The 26,083-nt window shown below is 37.6% G+C and overlaps 2 protein-coding genes across 3 annotated transcripts in view; one reads left to right on the forward strand and one right to left on the reverse strand.

Annotated features, from left to right (window-relative positions):
* The window catches only part of LOC117325032 (cholinesterase 1-like), a 211,260-nt gene that overhangs the window by 156,240 nt on the left and 28,937 nt on the right, over window positions 1-26,083 (reverse strand). The gene's annotated exons all lie outside the window — the stretch shown is intronic.
* Window positions 13,898-16,526, forward strand: LOC117325033. Of its 2 annotated transcripts, XM_033880936.1 has the most exons (4): window positions 13,898-14,481; window positions 14,916-15,053; window positions 15,651-15,764; window positions 16,209-16,526. In XM_033880936.1, exons 2-4 carry the CDS (start codon window positions 14,936-14,938, stop codon window positions 16,430-16,432), a joined length of 456 nt encoding a protein of 151 aa, XP_033736827.1. In that variant the 5' UTR covers window positions 13,898-14,481; window positions 14,916-14,935; the 3' UTR covers window positions 16,433-16,526. The 2 variants fall into 2 exon arrangements, with proteins under 2 accessions (XP_033736827.1, XP_033736826.1); XM_033880935.1 differs by lacking the exon at window positions 13,898-14,481 and having other exon boundaries at window positions 14,831-15,053.

Below are 26,083 nucleotides of genomic sequence, written 5' to 3' on the forward strand. Positions count from 1 at the left end.
AGATATCTTGTCTGTACTGTCTATACCAGATATCTTGTCTGTACTGTCTATACCAGATATCTGGTCCGTACTGTCTATACCAGATATCTTGTCTGTACTGTCTATACCAGATATCTTGTCTGTACTGTCTATACCAGATATCTTGTCCGTACTGTCTATACCAGATATCTTGTCCGTACTGTCTATACCAGATATCTTGTCCGTACTGTCTATACCAGATCTCTTGTCTGTACTGTCTATACCAGATATCTTGTCTGTACTGTCTATACCAGATATCTTGTCCGTACTGTCTATACCAGATATCTTGTCTGTACTGTCTATACCAGATATCTTGTCTGTACTGTCTATACCAGATATCTTGTCCGTACTGTCTATACCAGATATCTTGTCTGTACTGTCTATACCAGATATCTTGTCTGTACTGTCTATACCAGATATCCTGTCTGTACTGTCTATACCAGATATCTTGTCCGTACTGTCTATACCAGATATCTTGTCTGTACTGTCTATACCAGATATCCTGTCTGTACTGTCTATACCAGATATCTTGTCTGTACTGTCTATACCAGATATCTTGTCCGTACTGTCTATACCAGATATCTTGTCTCTACTGTCTATACCAGATCTCTTGTCTGTACTGTCTATACCAGATTTCTTGTTCGTTCTCAGAGGTAGATGTGTGGTGCATTATCCGATTCATTGCGTCAAAATATCTTTGTCGCCTATAGGAGACGAGTTTTAAATCTTCTTTTTTATCGATAATTAAGTATCAAATCTTACTGCGTATGTGTTTTAAGCTACAGAATGATCAGAATTAAAAGCAGATTTTGACACGTGGATCGACGTGCAAGGCGCATATCACAAGTCGACAAACAAAAGACTGCATCCGACAAGTCTTCATGCGTCAGAATGTCTATCTGTAAGTCGTACACGTTACCAGACCTCTCCTATGTAAGTCGTAAACTATACAAGATATTGTACGTCTCTCATACGATATATCTGGTATATTGTGTACGTCTTACAGACGATAGATCTGGTATAGTGTACAACTTGCAGACGATAGATCTGGTATAGTGTACGTCTTACAGACGATAGATCTGGTATAGTGTACGTCTTACAGACGATAGATCTGGTATAGTGTACGTCTTACAGACGATATATCTGGTGTATAGTGTACGTCTTACAGACGATATATCTGGTGTATAGTGTACGTCTTACAGACGATATATCTGGTATAGTGTACGTCTTACAGACGATATATCTGGTGTATAGTGTACGTCTTACAGACGATATATCTGGTATAGTGTACGTCTTACAGACGATATATCTGGTGTATAGTGTACGTCTTACAGACGATAGATCTGGTATATAGTGTACGACTTATAGACGATAGATCTGGTATAGTGTACGTCTTACAGACGATAGATCTGGTGTATAGTGTACGTCTTACAGACGATATATCTGGTATATAGTGTACGACTTATAGACGATATATCTGGTATATTGGTAGCCAGATTCAGACCAAGGTAACATACGCTGTAATACATTTAACCGATCCTCAATCACAATCTATAGTTAATACCGGAACACCGAAGGAGAAGTAGTACTGCCGTATTGTATAAAGACGGCAATCAATGACTACCCTGCCGCCATCAATTTTGTCTGCATGTTTCTTAAACATGGGCTCATGTTCTGGGAATTATTAAAACTATTCAATTACTTGCCAGGCTGTCAATCAAGTTGATGATTATCTTAAAATTGACAGCTAGAGGTAGGAAGGTTTATCTGCCTACATGTTAGTTTGACAGGATGTGTCTAATTGTGGATATAGATGTGACTTGGGGAATGACTGGTAGCTCCCCAACAGGCTATTGTAGTAACTTACAGGTCGGGCTCAAACTCTTCACAGTTAATATACATCTACATGCTTTATACCTAACTTAAAATTATATGCTTTGTATGCTTTTATATTGTTTAAAAGAACGATTTCTAGGTTTTACATGTTTTTGTTTTCAATGATTTTGAGACATTGTCATACGAGACAAACCTCTTCTTCTAAGTTTCACGATTATGAAAATAGTGCGCTAAAGTTAAAATAAGCAAATATTATTTTCGAAAATTGACATGTTTAATATGAAAAATCAACTAAATATGTCTGTCCATAACAATCATACACACATAGCAGTGTAAACATGAATTTATAGATTTATCAGTGTATTTATAACATACTACAATGCAATATACCATGCTACATCTCAAGAAAGTGTACGCAATGAAATCGACAAACGAATAATGGTCAACACAGCAAAATTCCGTCGAATCTTTTCACTGATCTGGTTTCTAGTAGATCTACATATTTATACATATATGCCTTTTATGTTTTAATAATATAACAGATAGAACTAGAAACGTTTATTGTTCCAGACTCTGTGTCTTCTTGTTAATACACAATTCACTTTACTGAAAATAATTTCTTGAAATAATATTTTGTGTTAATAACGCTAAATCTGAATTCATTCGCTTTCAGATTTATTCGAAAATCAATATGTTCAAATTTCGATTGAAATTTCTCAGATGTTCCAATGCAGCAGCGTTTTCATAAGTTCGTAAAAAGCCTTAAGTAAAAAGTATCAGCTTAACTCAAAGGATGTTGGGTTCAGTCAAAGAATATCAGCTTAAGTCGAAGGGTGTCGGTTTCAGTCAAAGGATATCAGCTTAACTCAAAGGGTGTCGGTTTCAGTCAAAGGATATCAGCTTAAGTCGAAGGGAATCGGTTTCAGTCAAAGGATATCATCTTAAGTCGAAGGGTGTCAGTTTAGGTCAAAGTATGTCGACTTAAGTCGAATAATGCCAGTTTCAGTCAAAGGATGTCGGTTTAGGTCAAAGGGCATCAGCGTAAGTAAAACGTTGCCGGATTAAATCAAATCAGAGAGTGTCAGCTTAAGTCAGATGGTGTCAGCTTTTAAAGCATCATCGATACAAAGCTCGCCTTACATTGTATAACACTATACCTCACACTAGAATATTATAATTAGGTTTTGCATTGTAAAAAGTATTAAAATCATCATTATGAAGAAATTCATTTGACTCCAGGAAATAAAAGTCAACCCCCACAGCAACCCACGTATACTATATAATATCCCGCGTATGGCAAACATTTCACAACCTCATTAAAACAATATCACATGACGTCCTGGGTGATCCCGTATCGGGTTCCTGAAAGAACCCTCCATTCAATAACAATCATGGCTTCTCATAAACGCTTCGGCAACACCACGGAAGAAGAATTGGCCGTAACACTAGAAAGTAATTCGGACAATTCTTTAAGATGATATGAGAAAACGGCTGGAATATTGAAAGCCTTTTTTTTTTAGCAAAATACGTTTGAAACGTTTGAAGAGAGGGGATTGGCGGAAATGTTTGGGCATTTATATGTTGACACCCAGAAGGTAGACGGTTCACAATTACAGGGGTATAAGCCTTCAGCGGGATAAATTCGCTACACAGTTTTTGACCTGATACGGAAAATATTGGAACTAAGCTAAAAAAAAAAAAAATATAAAAAAAAATAATGAAAACGTATAACAGGTGAAGCTTCATTTGATACAAGTTTTAGACCCGATATTTTCCTTATCGGGTCACTAACAAACTATGTAACTAATACTAAAGGAGTTTACTGACGTCTTTCAACACTTGCGCCAAAAACTTAACATTTCAAAACCAACACGGACGCCGACCCCGGGGCGACAACATCAACTCCCTCTCCCTTCGAGAGGCGAGCTAGAAAGGTGTCAGTTTAAGTAAAAAGGTGTCAGCAGAGAAGAAAGGAGTTCAGCTTAAGTAAGAAGGTGTCAGCTGGAGAAAAAGCATTTTCATAACGAAGTCAGATGTGGTTAATTCAAAGGTCAAAATTAACCAGGCATGAAATATTCCTGATATAACATTGATAATATGTAACATTCAAAAAACGTATCAATGCTTTCCAGCCAATTTCTAACCTGCACGTATCGAACATAGCAAGGCAAATGCGGGAACGGTCACGCATGAAAAAAACACATTTAAACTACATTTAAGTGTCTCTACCCTGGCAGTGATGAAACATTGGCATGCAGGTGCGAGCCTGTATCGGCACATGCATGTATGTGCCTGTATGTATGCATTAGCAAAGCCTGCTGTTCAGAATTTAGGTTTATAATACTACAATCACACATTTGTAAATCTTACTGCATACCGTACTATATCTTATTTAATGCATGCAATATTTTGATCCCCATGGGTGTATTACTCTCCGCAATGCTATATTACTGATGTATATGTCTTGTGTAAGTTGTAATATCTGATTGGCGGAAAGGCCGAAGAAATAGATGAATCGAATTGAAAATGTACACATCAACCACACGTGCCTAACCTCGCCGTGGCGTAACTAGGTACACTTATCAAAAATCAACCATACGTTCATAAATCCATTATCGTTTTATAAATCTACAAAATTCTTTTATTGCTGGGTGTAAGCTGTTTTTTCGGAGAGAGTGATATGACATTCCTTTGGCGCCATAGGACCCTTTGTATAAAGGGTCAAAGAGTCGCATGTTTCTACCAACTAAAAGCTCACACGTTTGTTTTACGAGCTACCAAAGTTTACAGAAAGTTGAACAATTGAAAGTGTTCCAATGACATTGTGGATTGACAAAGCACTAGAGGTGCCCGGTCTGAGTGAGAGGGGTATTTGTCTGGGCCCCAGTACAGCGAGAATCCTTCTATGGGTGTGATGTATCGCACATTACGTCGACTTCGCGTCATATTTCATCCTCTTCTTTGTACGTAATGACCCGTTGTTATGCAAAGACAAAAAGGAATCCTGTGTCTAAAATCCGTTTTTCACCAGCTTGAATTTACAGTGGAGTGCGTGTGTTTTACGCGGGCGATAGACTCACTAACAATATGTATAATGACTCTGGAACCTCAGCGGACGTATGCCGTATGTCATAGACTGCAGTCGGTGTCGTTAGCGCGGACTTTGCAAGTTTGGGACACGGCGATGTTTCCGAGAACCGGTGACCAATCTGTCTGGGGTCTGATACACTTGAACTTCTACATCTTTAACGCGCACGAGAACACAAGTTCATCAATTCAATATTTGATTATGAATATTTAAACAGCACTGGAGGCAATTTATTCATGACACACCATAGGACAGCTAGATTTCCTTTGGGTACAAACTGAATATAGTAAATACTTATTTGCTTTTGATCAATTTATCTTCAATTAAAATAATCAAACAAACACATAACAAGACGCGAGTCTACCACTTATATATCTCATGGTGTTTATTGTGCATCATATGTTGCTGTAATTGTTCCTGTAAGCTGTATACGGCAAGGTTTCTTCGTTAGAGTAAAAAAACGGAACAATGAACAGTGAGATCGGTAGCAAAAACTTATAAAGTATTCAAAATCAAAACGTAAAACATGTCTTTGTGTAAAATAGAAACATTATGTAAAATTCATCTCACACTGTAGTACAAATAGGACAACGGGTTGGTCCGAGACAAAACAGCGAGGCCTGCAGCTAGATAAAAGAGTGACATTTATTGTTTTTGGTTTGATTTTGTTTGATTGATTGTTTGTTTGAATGTTTGCGCAGACTTTGAGGAAAGGGTTGGTTTGGTTTGATTTTTGTGTGTTTGACTGTTTGTTTGAATGTTTGAACAGACTTTGAGGAAATGGTTGGTTTGGTTTAATTTTGTTTGGTTGATTGTTTGTTTGAGTGTTTGAGTAGAATTTGAGGAACGGGTTGGTTGGTTGAAATCTGTTTATTTGATTGTTTGTTAGATTGTTTGTTTGATTGTTTTTTGAATGTTTGAGCAGACTTTGAGTGTGCTGTGTGTAGTGTGTGTCTTTTGAGAGCCTCGGTATGTTCGTGATTGCCTCTTTGTGATAGCTTTATACTGCTACCTCACTGATGTATACCGACGAAGACTACCAGGACACCACACGACACAAACAACGGGCAGACTAGTCGTTCCACTCCCGAAATTCTAAGCGTTAAGCAAAGGATGCGAACTACAGCGGCCATTTCTATAGACTGTGTGATTTCTTGACCAGAGGACAGAACCCAAAACCTTCCTCACAAGGGCAATTACTCCACTAGAGGCAAAAAGTGAAACAGTGTCAGGGGAGGCAACAAAAAAGTGAAGCAGTGTCAAGGGAGACAACAGAAAAGTAAAGTAGTGTTAAGGGAGGCAACAGAAAAGTGAAGCAGTGTCAAGGGAGACAACAGAAAAGTGAAGTAGTGTCAAGGGAGGCAACAGAAAAGTGAAGCAGTGTCAAGGGAGACAACAGAAAAGTGAAGCAGTTTCAAGGGAGGCAACAGAAAAGTGAAGCAGTTTAAAGGGAGACAACAAAAAAGTGAAGCAGTGTCAAGGGAGCCAACAGAAAAGTGAAGCAGTTTCAAGGGAGGCAACAGAAAACTGAAGCAGTTTCAAGGGAGGCAACAGAAAAGTGAAGCAGTTTAAAGGGAGACAACAGAAAAGTGAAGCAGTGTCAAGGGAGGTAACAGAAAAGTGAAGCAATGTCAAAAGGGAAAACAGGAAAAGATTAGATAATTAAGTCACCACTGACCAAAGAAATGGAAAGATAAACACATACAGGCAAAACGAGTTTGTTTAAGACTCTGTGAAAGTTACAACAGTGGTAGGCTGATATTACGGTACTTGGTATCATCGTGATATTCGATGGAGCTCGTTGTCATGGAAGTCATTGTTCTAATATTGTATATATCTTAATCAGCTGGTCGAGTAAAACCTGGGAGACGTCTGTACCCATACTCTTTACGGAGATGCCTTCTTTTAAAAATTGATAATATAGTAGAGTAAAGTTTGATTTTTACGAACCAGACATAGACGCCTAGGGTCAGATAAAAAGCAAATCGTTGTCGAGGATTCCACTAACGAGATTTACTTTACGTACCTCGTATTGCTGAGAAAAGTCAAAATGACATTGTTTTCCTAGTAATCTGTACAACTGTAAAATAAGTTTGAGACAAAAGACTGAGATCTATGAGACAAAAAGAGGTCTGCTTATGTCAAACTACTTGGTTTGAGTAAGGCGAGATTTGTGTTAGTCAAAAAGTGAGGTTTGTGTGAGACAAAAATCGTGTGGTTTGCATGAGATAAAAAAGGGGAGGTTTGTGTAAGACAAAAAAGTGAGATGTGTATGTGACAAAAAGTGGGATTTATCTAAACAAAAAAACCAATGAAATTGTTTGAATAATAAGTACGATATTCGTGTTACAGATTGTAAGGCTACTGAGACAGAGCCAAGTAAAACACAACCTTTCCAGACTGATACAACATTATGTATACGCGTACTAGAATTACGTGAGGGATTAGAACTAGTCGTCCGATAGTCTATCTACTAAATCCTGATTAACGGAAATCCTAGAACACACCAAGGTATCTAAACATATGTCTTTCCCTGCCAGTATTCCACCAGGTCCCAGGAACACCTAGTGCGGCCTATCTCAATAATTCGGCGAAGTAGATCGATACATGGGTACTGCTTTACACAGCGGAACCCTCGTTTGTGATACGTCACCTTTGTTTCAGCATTTAAAGCCCTCCACTTGGGACGAAATAATTTATGAACATGCACGATATGTATACTGTACGCGCAGTGCCCTGACTGGCCTTAAGGCTCCTGCATTGTTACGTAACCCGTAGCTGCCTGAAGCATGCTAGACATTTTAGGACGAAAACAATGCCATTTGATGGCGCGAGGTGATACTTTCCTCACCACTTACCCAGATAGCACATTAACAGTCGCCGACGCGCAGGAATTAGGTGTGATCAAATCAGTTAATCACGGGAGATACAATTTAGGTTTTCGGTAACAGAAACGGAAAGAAACCTATCAAAACCAAAGGTGAAAACGGTAAATCGATGAAGTTAACTTCTTGAAGATAAAATACATTGTGAAAATAGGGAAGCCAAAACAGAAACAAATAGACGAGGAAGGAAACTGGATCACTTTGTATGTACATATACAATGATGCCATTCCTAACATGGTTAAATAGCTTCTGACATAGATACATGTAGGTTAAATTTCCGTTTTCATGTTGGAAGAAACAAGTGTGCCGAACAGTTTAGAACAGCTAATCTATCATGCCTCTGCCAATAAAGGAAGCCATGAGTTGTAGCTGCGGTAATATTAAATCTGCACTTAAAAGGATTCGTGGAATGAAACGATTTTCAGGATGTGCATGCTCATAGTAAAATAAATGACACCAAGGAAATTGATGTCGGCTTTAAATGTTTTACCTGTTTTACCTGTTTTACCTATGCGTACGTTAATGTAACACACAGTACTTGTGTGACATGATTAACCTACAGGGGTCTCGAATTTCTCACGGCATAGGTCCTCCTAAACGCGAATTAAACTTAATCATGAATTTTGCCTTTATAAGCAATATAACACGCGGTCTAATCTGAACTCACCAAACGTACCAATGACACCATCGATCGCCCCACCTACATAATTATATATATATATATAGATAAAACCTTTTATTTGAGATGTACATTCTATGTCAGTTTTTATATTGATCGTAAGCTAAATAAAATTAGAACGCTTCCTATTTCAAAATCAGATATGATCCATGTAAGCAGCATTCGTTCTGCTCTCATTTAATCCCTTTTTCATCATATTGTATTTTCATTTTTATCATTAAACATTTATCTAACGCCAATCAGCTTCAAACATGCAAACTTTGTGCACTGTTTCAAAACAGACTAAAATTTGATAAGCTAACAGTTTCAAAGCTGTCAACTTAATGCGCACTCCGCTTTGCAACTACAAACCACAAACTAATGTGCCCCCCCCCCCCCCCTACAACTACAAACCACAAACTAATGTGCCCCCCCCCCCCCCTCCCCTACAACTACAAACCACAAACTAATGTGTCCCCCCTACAACTACAAACCACAAACTAATGTGCCCCCCTACAACTACAGACCACAAATCACAAATTAATGTGCCCCCCCCCCCCCCTACAACTACAAACCACAAACTAATGTGCCCCCCCCCCCCCCCACAACTACAAACCACAAACTAATGTGCCCCCCCTACAACTACACACCACAAACTAATGTGCCCCCCTACAACTACAAACCACAAACTAATGTACCCCCCCCCCCCTACAACTACAACTACAAACCACAAACTAATGTGCCCCCCCCCCCCTACAACTACAAACCACAAACTAATGTGCCCCCCTACAACTACAAACCACAAACTAATGTGCCCCCCCCCCCTACAACTACAAACCACAAATTAATGTGCCCCCCTACAACTACAAACCACAAACTAATGTGCCCCCCTACAATTACAAACCACAAACTAATGTGCCCCCCTACAACTACAAACCACAAACTAATGTGCCCCCCTACAACTACAAACCACAGACTAATGTGCCCCCCCCCTACAACTACAACTACAAACCACAAACTAATGTGCCCCCCCCCCCCCCCCCCCCCCCCCTACAACTACAAACCACAAACTAATGCGCCAACTGCTATAAAACTGCTAACTTTTATGATCAAACTGTTTCAAAACCGCCCTGACTGTGTTGAAACTGCTAACTTAAACGCCCAAATTTATCGAAAACTCTCATTTTAAAGCTCCAACTATTTCAAACTGCTAATTTTATTGTTTCAAGTGTTCCAAACCCAATAGTTTTAATGCCCCAACCAACTGTTTCAAAATCGGTAATATTAATACTTCAATTGTTTCTGAACTGTTGTTATTAATGATCTACATGTAGCTGTTTCATAACCGCTAATTTTAATGCACCATTTGTTTAAAAGTCGCTAATTTAACGCTACAACTGTTTTAGAGACGGTTAATTTATTTCCCAAACTGCTAGCGATAGTGTGGTCACTGATTCTAACTTCGCTAAATGATATTCTAAACATACAGCCATCAACTTGAAACTAAGAAGCAAACGGAATGTTAATTTAGATATTAAATCAATTAGTTACAAACATTCGAGACAAATAATCCTATTACAGAATGCACTATAGCTGATAGCCGTGGTCTGTTTGTTTTTGTCACCTCCATGCGTTTTGTTGATCACATCAGCACCCATATTTGACGGTGGAGAAACAACAATAATTATGTATCACCCAATTACAAACTTTAAAAACACATTTTCTGTTAAATTGTCATCCTCAGAATAATCGCGAAAGACAAAAAGACAGGACGCGGGTTCCCAAATTAGGCAATGTGTCTCCAGAAGTGCTGAGTGTCGGGTTTTTGTTCTGAAATCCGTGTTCGGTTCATTACTGCAGGCGGGAGGTGGTCAGACCGACTCCGCATACAACAAGGACAGACTAACTAGTTGGGAGAAGGTGTTGACTCGCAGACCATGGTAGATTAAGACCAGTTTCACTCAACATCACAGAAAATAATTACAGGTTGTACATTCCCAGAAGTCTGGCGCCTAAAACAATCGGCGAACAAAAGAACGAAATACTACTTAGGGACCAATCCGCTTTCTCCTTGTCCCAATTGTGTAACAATTACTTGTATAAAGAACATGTCAAACATTGCCGCCATGCATAAGAACTAACAGAATTGTGTAAATATCACATGATTTTTTGTTTATTTGAAGACTTATACGATCAGATATAAGGCGCCGTTGTAACGTGCTTCACATAAAAAAGTACAAATGATATCGGAATTAACAATTTTATCATGTTCACGGCAGTAATCAAGTTTAATGGTATTATTATAAAATTACATTTTACTCTTTTTCTGATTGGCTAAATTAGGTCACATAGTTCATCGTAAAATACAATCTCGACCTCTCGTGCTCGAAAAGTTAATAAAACTTTACACTCAGTAATAAACTTTTACACAGCTATGACCTTTTAAGCTCTGTAATTACTTTTTACGTTGAGAAAATTAAAACACTTCTTTTGGTAGAATATTTCGCAATAATCGATGTTTTGCAATGCTGAAGTGATATTGACAATGCTTTTTTCAATTTATTGGTATTTGCGAAAATATTCAATTTTGGCACACTTTTCGTGTCGTAAAATGTATAATAACTTCATCTAAACATCACATAATCATGTTTATGGTTTCTTTTGAAATCACCAGCAAGTCGTCTTCCCGACGTTCGATTACAATGCCAGTCTTTTTCATTAAATGCCAAACATGTATACCGTACATTAGCTGTCGTCTACAGAACTGCTGACTTGGTGATTTTCTTCATAACGAGTTCGTTTATCATTTGAAAATACTTTGTATAGCGTTTTATTTATTCCCCATGATCCGAAAATCTTGGTTGCAAGCGTTAAATAGCCGTACGTTAAATAAATGGATCTGAGTCAAATACATCATTTAGAGAAGCACATATTATTCCTACACGGGACAGTCGATAATAGGCTTACATGCACGCGACAAAAATGCACACTCAGTGGATTATGCCGATATCCTGGAGATTTCTGGCGTGAACGAGCTTGTCATGTTTATCAAAACAGTCGATCATCCTAAAATTATCAAATAACTAACATCATGCCATCCTATATGGATTATGAAAATAAATCAAGTTTGGCTAGAGGGGGTTAGGGCGATAAGTATACAGCACGCGCCGTGCGGTGTGAGTGTGACAGGCCGAGTTTATACATAGCGCACGCACACCCTAACCCGATAGGTAAGTACGTCCTGGCCCCGCTTGCACAAAACATCTCAAACTGAGCAAAATCTCAAACTCAAATCGATCTCAAATCCTTGAGATTTTTCTCACTTGAGATTTTCTCGAATATGGCTTTCACGAAAAATCTCAACTCAGTTTGAGTCCGGTCTCAGCTGAGACGGCTATTTTTGAAAGTGAAAGTAGATCTTTTGTAATGGAGGTGAAAAAGACATGTCGCGCTATTTTTCGTATCACTATTTTTCCCGTACTCCTGTCAACTGACGTCTGCAGTTGTCGTCTGCACTTGTGGTAGTAATAATGGCAACAAAAAGAGCCATGAATTGGACAGAGAAGGAGAAGGTGGTCCTGGTGGAGGAAGTTGTTAGAAGGGAAGATATCTTATTCGGCAAATTCCGTGGGTCCGTAGTGACCCATGAGACAAAACAGGCTGCATGGGATGCAGTGACATTCAGTGTTAATGCGTAAGTAAATGCGATATATATAAAATATGTACTGGTGATCCGATTTGGGCACTGTCACCTTATACCAAGGGTATACATAGATAGATATATCATGCATAAGGACAGTAAGATCTCATAGAATGATATAAACCGATTATAACTTAATTGTGATACCTATAGCCTTACGGGAACTGTCGTAGGTTTTGATTGCATTCCCAAAACCTATCAGAAAATTTTGTGTATGTATATATGGCGCGGGAAGGATGTCATAATTAAATATTTTTGCCTTGCCAAAAATTAAATATTGTCCAGGCAAAGTTATTTCTGCCTAGACAAAAATCGAATATTGCTTAGGCAAAAATATTTCAGCCTAGGCAATATTCGCTTTTTGCCTAGGCAAAATTTTGTTTCGATTATTGCCTAGGGAAAAATCGAATTTTGCCTAGGCAAAAAATGATTTTGCCTGGGCAATATTTTATTTTTGCCTAGGCAAAAATATTTGATTATGACATCCTTCCCGCGCCATATATGTACAATGTGTATACGTCATGTACGTGGCCACTGTATGAGATATTGAAATGTTGTGCTTGATTTTTATAGTCCATTTTAAATTTTGTGTGCACCATAATAGGAAAAGGCAATGAAAATGCAATTAAATATACATATTTTTAAAGAAATTATTGATTTCCATCAGATTTTTTTCAACATACATGTACATATATTTTATTTTGCAGTCACATTGATGTACAAGATACAAGTCATTGCAAGAAACATTTTACGTCGAATATACACAACATAGTATCATGAGCTCGAAAGAGCTTGTATTTCGACAAACATCAATTAAAACAGATATACAAACAACAAATAAATATATCACAACACTTTACATAGTTGCAATCACAGATATAGATTTAACTTACATCACAGATTTATGGATTAAATAGATAAAGATCTGAGAATGAACACCAGTATAACATAGACACTGTGTTACTAGAGTTTTAATTAAAACACAATAGAGAAGTGTAATGTACATATATATGCTAATGTAGCAAAGAGTAAGAATTTTGAGAATACACTAATATAGTGTACATTAAAAGAAAACAATCTTGATAGTAATTTAAATAGATGAAATTAAACTGAGGAATGAAATCAAAACTTGAGACAGCATATAATGAGATACAAAGTATAAAATATCCAGAATAGAATGCCATAATTAAGCCACATCTCTGAAAGCACATATATAGAGAGTACGGAATAAATAAACATAGAGGTATACACAACGGGACAGTGTGTGAAACAAAACTTTACTCTAAAAGGTAATCATACATGTATTTGCATATGAATAAAATATTTTACAAATGTCTGAAATTTAAATGAAGAATTATGCAAAACAACTCATATACACAATATATATACAAATAACTTTTTCCAAATTCTGAACAATAAAGAAGTTCTTTTTTTTCCATGAACTTTGTCATTTTATTATTTTGTTATCACAAATCATAGGAATATTTATGCAAGCTTTCATTGACCAAAAATAAATAGAAATAATTGAAATCTTACTAGATTCATGTAGTTTTTCCCAGTTAATTATGTTGAAGTACTTTGCCAAAAATTCCAGACATTATTGATGGTGACTCATGAAGATATGATGAATGGTGATGATGATGATTTAATGATGATATACATATGTATATATGTGTTTGGAAAAAAAAATAAAAAAAAATATTCCAGACATTAATTACAAACATAACAAAACTAATATGAATCCTCATTAGACCAGCCCTGGACTGTCAGTTTCACTTACAGAACGTCACCATATATATGTACATGTATACACTGTATGTAAAACTTTTCTCATTAACATTCAAAGTGTAGATAATTACATACCATTGGTACATACATACAGGACACACATACAAATTATGTATCCACTAAGCAAAACTCAATTAAATATTGTTGAATCCGATACTTTTTTTCAGTTTTTGCTGAATTAACTTCAAAAATGAATTCATCATCAATTTCGTTCTGGTTGCATAGATTACAGATTTTAATACAAGAGTTTTTTTAGGGCCTTTGTTCCATCTTCCATATGTTTGTTTGGTCTTACATAGATATTGCCATTATATGAGTTATCCATGGAAGTAGATATTTCTTCACGTTGTGGGTACACAACTGTATCTCTGATAACTATATGTACACCCCATAATATATATTGATTTTAAAAATAATGGCATGTATGAAATATTGTTTTCAGCATTGCTCAAATCCAGAAATCCACTGACCAAGTAAGGAAGCAGTATTCTAATATTAAGCAGAGAGGTTTGTATTATTCACACAAAAAAATTCAAAAAATATACTTGCATGGTATTTTTGTTGAAAATTTGCATTTCAATTCTGTTACTCGGTATCCTTTGTCAATTAAATCTTCTCTTCTGCTTGAGAGTTTTGGAATTTGTTAGGTAGGAATTGCAACTCAGCAAAATGTTTTTAATTCATTTCAGCAATTTGATTATTATAGAATTTGATTTAAACTTTAATTAATTCTTTTCATTCATACACAATAATGATAACCACATACGAATGTAGTAAACTAATATAAATCAGTCTCCTTTAGATACGGAATTTATACCTGTAAATGAAATCACGAGAGCAAAAAAGACAATGTATACAGATATGATTTATATGCAATAATTTTTGTTTCATTATTTTTACTGTGTTGATGCATTACATGGGGCTAAAATATATGTTTTCAGCCAAAGAGACAGTGGACCACATGAGAAAGACTGGCGGTGGTCCTAAAACAGAGGCCACTGCAAGTCAGTCACTGCTTCTGGAAAACATTGGCTCAAGACCGGAAGTGGTGGGCCTTCCTGTCAACTTTGACACTGAAGGTACTAGATGTACTCCTGAATGACTGCATTTCTTTGTCATAGATTAGCTAATCTTGTTTGACAGTCTGTCTAAATCTAATAAGTACTGAAGGGATCTTTCTCAAATGTTACATGCAGGTTCCTCTTGGTCAGTAGTTTTTCAACATGGCCGAGTGGCAGCCATCTTGGATTTTAACAATTGAAGTTTGTTACTGCTGCAATTTTAGTTAGATGAAATAATTTTACATAATTTCCTGTTATTAAAGTATATGATATTGAAAGAAGAAAAACTCTGAGAAAAGATCAGTCTTTCATTTGACTAATATAGATCATACAATGGTGGGTGCCAAGATCCCTCTGGGATCTCTTGTTGGACATACAATTATCACATAAACTGTATATATAAATGGGTAAGATCTTTACACAGTTTTTTTTCTTTTGCTGAAATGATGTGTTTTTATGCATCACAACAATTGGATGTACTGTGTCAGGAAGCACTAAGTTAAGTCTTATGAATTACAATATAACACAAAAAACAATTGCAAGGGTCAAAATTGTTATCATTATAGTTAACTTGTTGAAGTTTTAATAAAAAAAGTTCTTTGTTCATATTTTCAGATTCCAATTATAACTTTCAACTGTCTGAAATGGACCAGGATCCAGAGGAAACCTGTGTCTTATCTGTGGTTTCTGATGACACATCTGGACCTTCTACTTTCAGCAGCAAAATGAGTATGTGTATATGCTAGCTATATAGTACAGCATAAGGATAGCATGTATAAATGACAGTATAGGGATATCTGACTACAGTAGCTTGCTAGAAATGTAAGGGACTGAAAGTGAGCTACAAGACAGTGTAAACAAAGGAATTTCTAAAGCCAAGTGAATTTTATAAAAAAAGAAATTGATGGCATGTATGCACATTTCAGATATATTTAATGAAATCTTTGGAAGTCACAAAGGAAAGAAAAGTAAGTAAGTAGAAAGGGGGTTTATTCAATATTGATTCAAATATTTAACTGATTTTAGGTGGTGGTACCATATTTTACAAAAAAAAAAAAAAAGTGCATTACCCAAAAATGTTATCATATATCAATTATAAAGCCTACCGTAAATAAAAATCATAAAGATATGATTTATAACCATACTTTTTTTTAATATTCTGTTCATTTGTAGATAACCAACATGGGATTAAAAGGAAGAACCTGGCTCAGGGTTTCAGGGACCTAGAAACGGAAAACATCAAGCTTGAGAACGTCAGAGTGAAAGAGGAAACAAAGAAAATATTGTTAGAACAAGAAAAACTGAAGCTTGAAATAGAGGTACTGAAATTAAAAAGGAATTACTACTCTTCCGAAGCAAGTCAGCTATGTGGTCCAACATTACTTTATGAATCCTAAATTATAATTCATTTTTGTTTTCATTAATTCATAACTTCATTTAAAATTACATATCAGTAGGATAAATATATGGCTAATTATGTATTGAATTGATATTGGTTAGGGCCCCATAGAAAATGTCAGTGTCTTAATTACTTTGTATGCCTGTCTAAAATTTTGATTATTATCATAGAGTTATACTGAAAAAATATCATTATATGTATGCGAGTACTTGCATCAGATGTTTACATATTCTTGTATGTATCAATGACTTTAATGGAATTTACATCTCATGTATATCAATATATCTTTGAAATTGTTGGATCTGTATGATGCAGCTAGCTATGTCTATAAAATAGTTCAATTATGACTGATGAATGTTATCTTTTTTATAGGTTAATTAATTACAAACTTTATACAACTTACAATTAACCCAACCTTGTTCTGGATATGTCAGTATTCTAATTCTGTGTGTATTGAAAGAATTCATCAACGGAAATTATTTTGACAGATGTGGTTTCTCACTCCTGCACCACCAGCATCAGGACCAACATAGTTTAATTGATTTCCAACTTCATTATAATTATTTTGATGTTCACAATTCAACACTTCCTTCTTTTCTTGTGCTATGTTGTGTAATACTACACAGGCCATGATTATCCCTGCTGCCTTGGTTGGTGCCACTCTCAACCCAACTGAAAGGCAAGCAAACCTTCTCTTTAATATGCCAAATGTCTGCTCAATAGTTGTTCTGGTCCTGCACAGGGAGTTATTGAACCTCTGCTGCTCATTGGTGCTGGGGTTGATGAAAGGTGTCATTAAGAAATGTCTACAGGGATACCCTGAATCTCCCAACAGGAGCCCATCATATGTTCCTGAAAGCAAAATGTACAAAGCTGGGTCAGAATTTGTAGTTGATCGTGGCATCTTTTTATTTTTTTAAAGATGTTATTCTACTTTAATAATACAAAATAATATAAAAAATTCAATTTCCAACGTTTTATGCCATATATGTCATTGAATATAATAAAAACAGAATTATTTTTTTCAAACTTGTTAAGGTTAAAATGTGTTCTCTGGGACTGAGTCATTAATGTACATGCCCCTAAATGTTATTCCACTCTAGCCCGCCACCTATTGGTCAGGAGTTTGAAGCCCACATATATAGTGCAATTGATTGCCAGGTACTGACAAGGTTGATGGTTTTTCTCTGGGTATCCACCACCAAACCTGGCACAAACCGGTATGCTTAAATAAACCTGGCTGTTTTTAAATAGGACATAAAACTGAAATACATTCTTGAAGTGTAATTGAATACACTACATCATGTATATATTAAGCAAGGACTTCATCCATAATATGATATGTATTTCAACACTGACCATTCTCAAAACTTCTGCATAACTGACTGTCCCTAAAAATCCGAGAATCATGTACTGATCCAGGCCACTTTGCAACACAGCTAGTTATTAGAAACTCAGCATTGCATGTCATCTGCAATAAAAATGAAGCAGTTGTTTTAAAATATAACATTGTGACATCTATATTTGTGTTTCATAAACAATTTGCTGAATGTTTTCCATTTTAACAAATTGTGGTTGCATGTTCAAGATGATGTTAGTACATCAGGATTCGACAACAGACATATATTCTTTATCAGTCTTCTAAATGTTTTACATATTGTATTCAGATGTGGCAGGATTTAAATTATATATCTATTATTGCTTGACAATATTGTATGTGACATGTCATGACTCCTATAGAAGCTACAGATAGTATGCATAGTCTTTGTAGATAAAGAGAGAGAGAATACATATTTAGGCCTATCTTGAAATGTATAAGCTTTAATGAAAAAGAACTAAAAGGACAAATTTGTATACCTGTGTGTGTGTTTATATTAGGGGTATACAATGTATATTACTTTCTGCAAATATGGTACATGTGCCTGGTATATCCTTGTAAAGGTGTCAGAGTTAATTAGGGAAATTAATATTAGTTAAAGAAATTTGCATGGGATAATTGTAATTAATGACTTATTCACAAATCAACAAACTAATTAATGTCACATGATTTGTACCTGGACATTCAGTGAATGAAAGCCTTTGCGGTTCACAAAATCCTTCTCATTTTCTGTGGGTCCTTGAATTCTTACATGTGTACAATCCAAACACCCAACAACATTGGGGAACCCTGTAATTAAATCATTTTATTTTCATTTGTAATGTTATTTTATTTGAAAAGTACATGCATATTATTGTTTCTCAAGTCACTGCAGGATATATATATTCATCTACATGTATTACATTTTTTGTATATATATAAAATCAATCTACATGTACATGTGTAAGCTTCGGGGGGTGGGGGGGCATATGGGGTTTTAGTGGAATGACTGAATGTAAAAAGTACTGAACATTATTTTTATTACATATATATATGAGAGTTGTCTTTGTGCATTAATACTTAATGCATATCTCATTCAATTCAATCTTAACCATGCAGCATTCCTTACATTTTGAAAAAAAGAGAAATTGGAAAGAACTTAAGAAACCCATATTTACACAAAATAGTTGCTAATAATGAACGTACATGTACAATAAGTTTGTTTTCACCTTTAGAAATTTATTGAATGAGTTTAATTTAGTTATAATTATATTTTTTCCACAAGAACAGTAAAATTATTAATTCAGTTTTTTTATTTACAGTATTTGGTGTGTTTTGCGTGTGGCTTTTACATGAATGTATATTTAGACTATATTTATTTATATCTTAATTTATTAAAACCAAACATAGTATTAGTAATTTGAAAAGGCTATTATTATATCAATATCATGATTAAAGAGTGGTACATGTGTATGTGTGTGCGTTTTGTGTCTTAAATTTGTAATATTGATATGTATAACGTTTCAATCTTAAAAACATCCTCGTTAAATGAAATAATGATAAATGATAAATATATATCAAAGGGAGGTGTGTGCAAGGCTACATTGATATTTAGGAACATTAATTAATAATAATGATGTTGTTGAATAAATTATTTTTATTTGATTTAAATTTGATTTCAATGTGCTTTTTTGTATTTCCTTGGTTATTAATCCGAGAAAACTTGATTTAAGCAGAGACTTCAATTTAAATTTTTTTCTTTAATTAACCAAATCCGGTTTCATCTATTATGCACAATCGGAACACCTCGCCTCGGTCTGTTTCGAAGGGTTCTGATATATGGTGCACTTGTTTAGCATGCTCCGAGTTTTCGTTCGAGGAATTTTCGTATCCTGATACTTATGGACTATAAATTTCAACAATTACAATACGATGTTAATTTCATCTTGAGATATGCTAGTTACACCAGTCATTTCTTAATATTTGACACTTTGAGACCAGTACAATTCGGTGCCAAGACATAGACCTATCGACACAGTCAATCAAATGCGCCTTAATCTAAGGTCAAGGCCAACTTCGCACAAGGAAAAGTTGTGGATACTTACTGCTCAATTTGTAGAAGTGTTGCTTCGTGTTCACGTCGTCTGTAAAAGTGATAAATCGTCGAGCAAGTCTTGCTATTGCTGCTGATACTTTATGTACACAACGACATACCGATGCCTCGGACAAACCCACGGAATCGCCGATGAGACGAAAGAAGGACCCAGTAGCGTAAAACCTTAACGCTACTAACAACTGCAAAATTGGCGAGATAGCTTTGCTACGCGTAGTTGCAGTCTCAAGCTTCGGGCGTATCAGATTTAAAATAAATAAGATACTTTGAAACGAAAATCTGTATCGTTCCCGATATTCCCTATCACAGAATGAATTAAGCCTGAAGCGCGGTCTGAACCTACGACAATCCCGGCGCATTCGTCGTCTCCTTAACGCGTAAGCGATCGCCATCTTGGATTTGAGACTGCACTTGAGCCGTCTCAAATATTTGAGAAAAAACTCAAAAGTTGAGTTGAGATTTTCTGGGTAAGTACTTTGTGAAAGCCAAGTTGAGAAAATACTCAAATTTGAGATCGAGTTTGAGTTCAAATCTCAATTTGAGCTCAAATCTCAGTTTGAGATGTTTTGTGCAAGCGGGGCCTGGAGACCTAACGTAAAATGGCGACGTCAAAAAGGAGTGGACGTACACGTTCAATAAAATCGTGCCAGGCTCGCACGCCATTATCGTCTGTTGAATACTTATCGGTCTTCATCTTGTCATAAAATGGTTGTGGAGATAACCTTGAGCTTCAGGCCATTGTTACACACGCACCAGGCTGTCACACGTGCATTACCCGGCACATCCGTCAGGCGGCTAGAGTTTAGATGTGTACGTGTGCTTCAGACAAACCAATGAAGTGCATGTTTATAATATCAATAATATTTACTTATGGTCGTTTATGTCCAGACAGAACATACATTTATAGCCTCGATGTCTCTCATAGCGTCCAAGACAACTGGGAAATAAAAGTTTTGTGACTAAGGTACATTTCAGATAGATCTAGATTGTTTGGTGCGGTGCTGATTCCCGGTGGGTTTTCTCGATTGCATATATCCCTACGATATCGAAATCGAGCTAAATTAAATGCTGGCGAAACAGCCGGTTTGGAAAAAATACGACGGGAATGTGGTTTTGTTCACACAGTACAAGGGAACATATTCTGTCTGATAAACACTATGTGGCGGCCGATATTATATCAAGTTACCTGTATCATCTCGTCTGATAGTTAACACTCATGTATTCTTTAAATGTCCATCGTCGAGTTCAATAGTTATCAGATTTTTTTCCCTTTTAGTTTGATGGCGATGAGTAATTCCAATTAGCAATTTATTGGTAACATTTTTGAGCTTGATTGTGACGAGTTATCTATTTATTTTATTTTTTATTTTCTAATTTGATGGTTACAAGAATTTACTTATTGTTTACTATGCGTAATTGGTCTCGTTTGATTTGCTATCCGCTTTACTTGCCCCACATGATTACGCCGGCTGATGATCCTAAGCGGATCTTGTCTTGTCTCTATTCTTTCTAAACCACTTTTTTCTTCCTAATGTTCCCCTCGACACTATCTCAATTTTGGTCTTTACTTGAGCGTTCGTCCCTTTCGATTCAGTCCCCTGGCCGAGACACACTAGAGTATATAAAACGGTGGTTGTTACCCCTTCTTAAGGTTCACGCAAATAGCAAATCCAGTGATATTTTACAAGCATGTAAACTACTATTTTAGTACAATGGATCGAAATTAACTTGATCTATTGTAAATATCTACCATTGATGTCATTGGCTACTGATTTTGACATTTAATTTGTTAAGCTGTCTGTTTATTTATATAAAGTCTACGTAAAATGTAAGTCTCGGGAGAACACAGAAAGTTCATCATGTGGATCATACATATTACACAACATAGCCATGTCGTAATGCTCACAAGTGTCTATATCAGGTAGTGGGAGCGTTTGTCTATATCAGGTAGTGGGAGCGTTTGTCTATATCAGGTAGTACAAGCGTTTGTCTATATCAGGTAGTGGGAGCGTTTGTCTATATCAGGTAGTGGGAGCGTTTGTCTATATCAGGTAGTGGGAGCGTTTGTCTATATCAGGTAGTGGGAGCGTTTGTCTATATCAAGTAGTACAAGCGTTTGTCTATATCAGGTAGTGGGAGCGTTTGTCTATATCAGGTAGTGCGAGCGTTTGTCTATATCAGGTAGTGGGAGCGTTTGTCTATATCAGGTAGTGCGAGCGTTTGTCTATATCAGGTAGTGGGAGCGTTTGTCTATATCAGGTAGTGCGAGCGTTTGTCTATATCAGGTAGTACAAGCGTTTGTCTATATCAGGTAGTGGGAGCGTTTGTCTATATCAGGTAGTACAAGCGTTTGTCTATATCAGGTAGTGGGAGCGTTTGTCTATATCAGGTAGTGGGAGCGTTTGTCTATATCAGGTAGTGCGGGCGTTTGTCTATATCAGGTAGTGGGAGCGTTTGTCTATATCAGGTCGTGGGAGCGTTTGTCTATATCAGGTCGTGGGAGCGTTTGTCTATATCAGGTAGTGGGAGCGTTTGTCTATATCAGGTAGTGGGAGCGTTTGTCTATATCAGGTAGTACAAGCGTTTGTCTATATCAGGTAGTGGGAGCGTTTGTCTATATCAGGTAGTGGGAGCGTTTGTCTATATCAGGTAGTGGGAGCGTTTGTCTATATCAGGTAGTGGGAGCGTTTGTCTATATCAGGTAGTACAAGCGTTTGTCTATATCAGGTAGTGGGAGCGTTTGTCTATATCAGGTAGTGGGAGCGTTTGTCTATATCAGGTCGTGGGAGCGTTTGTCTATATCAGGTCGTGGGAGCGTTTGTCTATATCAGGTAGTGCGAGCGTTTGTCTATATCAGGTAGTACAAGCGTTTGTCTATATCAGGTAGTGCGAGCGTTTGTCTATATCAGGTAGTGGGAGCGTTTGTCTATATCAGGTAGTGGGAGCGTTTGTCTATATCAGGTAGTGCAAGCGTTTGTCTATATCAGGTAGTACAAGCGTTTGTCTATATCAGGTAGTACAAGCGTTTGTCTATATCAGGTAGTGGGAGCGTTTGTCTATATCAGGTAGTGGGAGCGTTTGTCTATATCAGGTAGTGGGAGCGTTTGTCTATATCAGGTAGTGGGAGCGTTTGTCTATATCAGGTAGTACAAGCGTTTGTCTATATCAGGTAGTACAAGCGTTTGTCTATATCAGGTAGTGGGAGCGTTTGTCTATATCAGGTAGTGGGAGCGTTTGTCTATATCAGGTAGTGGGAGCGTTTGTCTATATCAGGTAGTGCAAGCGTTTGTCTATATCAGGTAGTGGGAGCGTTTGTCTATATCAGGTAGTGCGAGCGTTTGTCTATATCAGGTAGTGGGAGCGTTTGTCTATATCAGGTAGTGGGAGCGTTTGTCTATATCAGGTAGTGGGAGCGTTTGTCTATATCAGGTAGTGCGAGCGTTTGTCTATATCAGGTAGTGGGAGCGTTTGTCTATATCAGGTAGTGCGGGCGTTTGTCTATATCAGGTAGTGGGAGCGTTTGTCCATATCGGGTGGTGGGAGCGTTTGTCTATATCAGGTAGTGGGAGCGTTTGTCTATATCAGGTCGTAAGAGCGTTTGTCTATATCAGGTAGTGGGAGCGTTTGTCCATATCGGGTGGTGGGAGCGTTTGTCTATATCAGGTAGTGGGAGCGTTTGTCTATATCAGGTCGTAAGAGCGTTTGTCTATATCAGGTAGTGGGAGCGTTTGTCTATATCAGGTAGTGGGAGCGTTTGTCTATATCAGGTAGTGGGAGCGTTTGTCTATATCAGGTAGTGGGAGCGTTTGTCTATATCAGGTCGTGGGAGCGTTTGTCTATATCAGGTAGTGCGAGCGTTTGTCTATATCAGGTAGTGGGAGCGTTTGTCTATATCAGGTCGTGGGAGCGTTTGTCTATATCAGGTCGTAAGAGCGTTTGTCTATATCAGGTAGTGCGGGCGTTTGTCTATATCAGGTAGTGGGAGCGTTTGTCTATATCAGGTAGTGGGAGCGTTTGTCTATATCAGGTAGTGGGAGCGTTTGTCTATATCAGGTAGTGGGAGCGTTTGTCTATATCAGGTAGTGGGAGCGTTTGTCTATATCAGGTAGTGCGAGCGTTTGTCTATATCAGGTAGTGGGAGCGTTTGTCTATATCAGGTAGTGCGAGCGTTTGTCTATATCAGGTAGTGGGAGCGTTTGTCTATATCAGGTAGTGGGAGCGTTTGTCTATATCAGGTAGTGGGAGCGTTTGTCTATATCAAGTAGTACAAGCGTTTGTCTATATCAGGTAGTGGGAGCGTTTGTCTATATCAGGTAGTGCGAGCGTTTGTCTATATCAGGTAGTGGGAGCGTTTGTCTATATCAGGTAGTGCGAGCGTTTGTCTATATCAGGTAGTGGGAGCGTTTGTCTATATCAGGTAGTGGGAGCGTTTGTCTATATCAGGTAGTGGGAGCGTTTGTCTATATCAGGTAGTGGGAGCGTTTGTCTATATCAGGTAGTGCGAGCGTTTGTCTATATCAGGTAGTGGGAGCGTTTGTCTATATCAGGTAGTGGGAGCGTTTGTCTATATCAGGTAGTGGGAGCGTTTGTCCATATCGGGTGGTGGGAGCGTTTGTCTATATCAGGTAGTGGGAGCGTTTGTCTATATCAGGTCGTAAGAGCGTTTGTCTATATCAGGTAGTGGGAGCGTTTGTCTATATCAGGTAGTGGGAGCGTTTGTCTATATCAGGTAGTGGGAGCGTTTGTCTATATCAGGTAGTGGGAGCGTTTGTCTATATCAGGTCGTGGGAGCGTTTGTCTATATCAGGTAGTGCGAGCGTTTGTCTATATCAGGTAGTGCGAGCGTTTGTCTATATCAGGTAGTGCGAGCGTTTGTCTATATCAGGTAGTGCGAGCGTTTGACTATATCAGGTCGTGGGAGCGTTTGTCTATATCAGGTAGTGGGAGCGTTTGTCTATATCAGGTAGTGGGAGCGTTTGTCTATATCAGGTAGTGCGAGCGTTTGTCTATATCAGGTAGTGCGAGCGTTTGTCTATATCAGGTAGTGGGAGCGTTTGTCTATATCAGGTAGTGGGAGCGTTTGTCTATATCAGGTAGTGGGAGCGTTTGTCTATATCAGGTAGTGGGAGCGTTTGTCTATATCAGGTAGTACAAGCGTTTGTCTATATCAGGTAGTGGGAGCGTTTGTCTATATCAGGTAGTGGGAGCGTTTGTCTATATCATGTAGTGCGAGCGTTTGTCTATATCAGGTAGTACAAGCGTTTGTCTATATCAGGTAGTGGGAGCGTTTGTCTATATCAGGTAGTACAAGCGTTTGTCTATATCAGGTAGTACAAGCGTTTGTCTATATCAGGTAGTGCGAGCGTTTGTCTATATCAGGTAGTGGGAGCGTTTGTCTATATCAGGTAGTGGGAGCGTTTGTCTATATCAGGTAGTGGGAGCGTTTGTCTATATCAGGTAGTGGGAGCGTTTGTCTATATCAGGTAGTGGGAGCGTTTGTCTATATCAGGTAGTGGGAGCGTTTGTCTATATCAGGTAGTACACGCGTTTATCTATATCAGGTAGTGCGAGCGTTTGTCTATATCAGGTAGTGGGAGCGTTTGTCTATATCAGGTAGTACAAGCGTTTGTCTATATCAGGTAGTGGGAGCGTTTGTCTATATCAGGTAGTACAAGCGTTTGTCTATATCAGGTAGTACAAGCGTTTGTCTATATCAGGTAGTGCGAGCGTTTGTCTATATCAGGTAGTGGGAGCGTTTGTCTATATCAGGTAGTGGGAGCGTTTGTCTATATCAGGTAGTGGGAGCGTTTGTCTATATCAGGTAGTACAAGCGTTTGTCTATATCAGGTAGTGCGAGCGTTTGTCTATATCAGGTAGTGGGAGCGTTTGTCTATATCAGGTAGTGGGAGCGTTTGTCTATATCAGGTAGTGGGAGCGTTTGTCTATATCAGGTAGTGGGAGCGTTTGTCTATATCAGGTAGTACACGCGTTTGTCTATATCAGGTAGTGCGAGCGTTTGTCTATATCAGGTAGTGCGAGCGTTTGTCTATATCAGGTAGTGGGAGCGTTTGTCTATATCAGGTAGTGGGAGCGTTTGTCTATATCAGGTAGTACACGCGTTTGTCTATATCAGGTAGTGCGAGCGTTTGTCTATATCAGGTAGTGGGAGCGTTTGTCTA

This window comes from Pecten maximus, chromosome 4 (genome assembly GCF_902652985.1).
Source record: "Pecten maximus chromosome 4, xPecMax1.1, whole genome shotgun sequence".
Taxonomy (NCBI): domain Eukaryota; kingdom Metazoa; phylum Mollusca; class Bivalvia; order Pectinida; family Pectinidae; genus Pecten; species Pecten maximus.

What these genes read in the sequence shown, in the direction of transcription:
- LOC117325033 (XM_033880935.1), top strand. Translation starts at nt 14,882, where the DNA reads ATGCATTACATGGGGCTAAAATATATGTTTTCAGCCAAAGAGACAGTG. An exon ending in TGTCAACTTTGACACTGAAG is followed by an intron (nt 15,054 to 15,650) that starts GTACTAGATGTA and finishes TCATATTTTCAG; the next exon opens with ATTCCAATTATAACTTTCAA. An exon ending in TACTTTCAGCAGCAAAATGA is followed by an intron (nt 15,765 to 16,208) that starts GTATGTGTATAT and finishes GTTCATTTGTAG; the next exon opens with ATAACCAACATGGGATTAAA.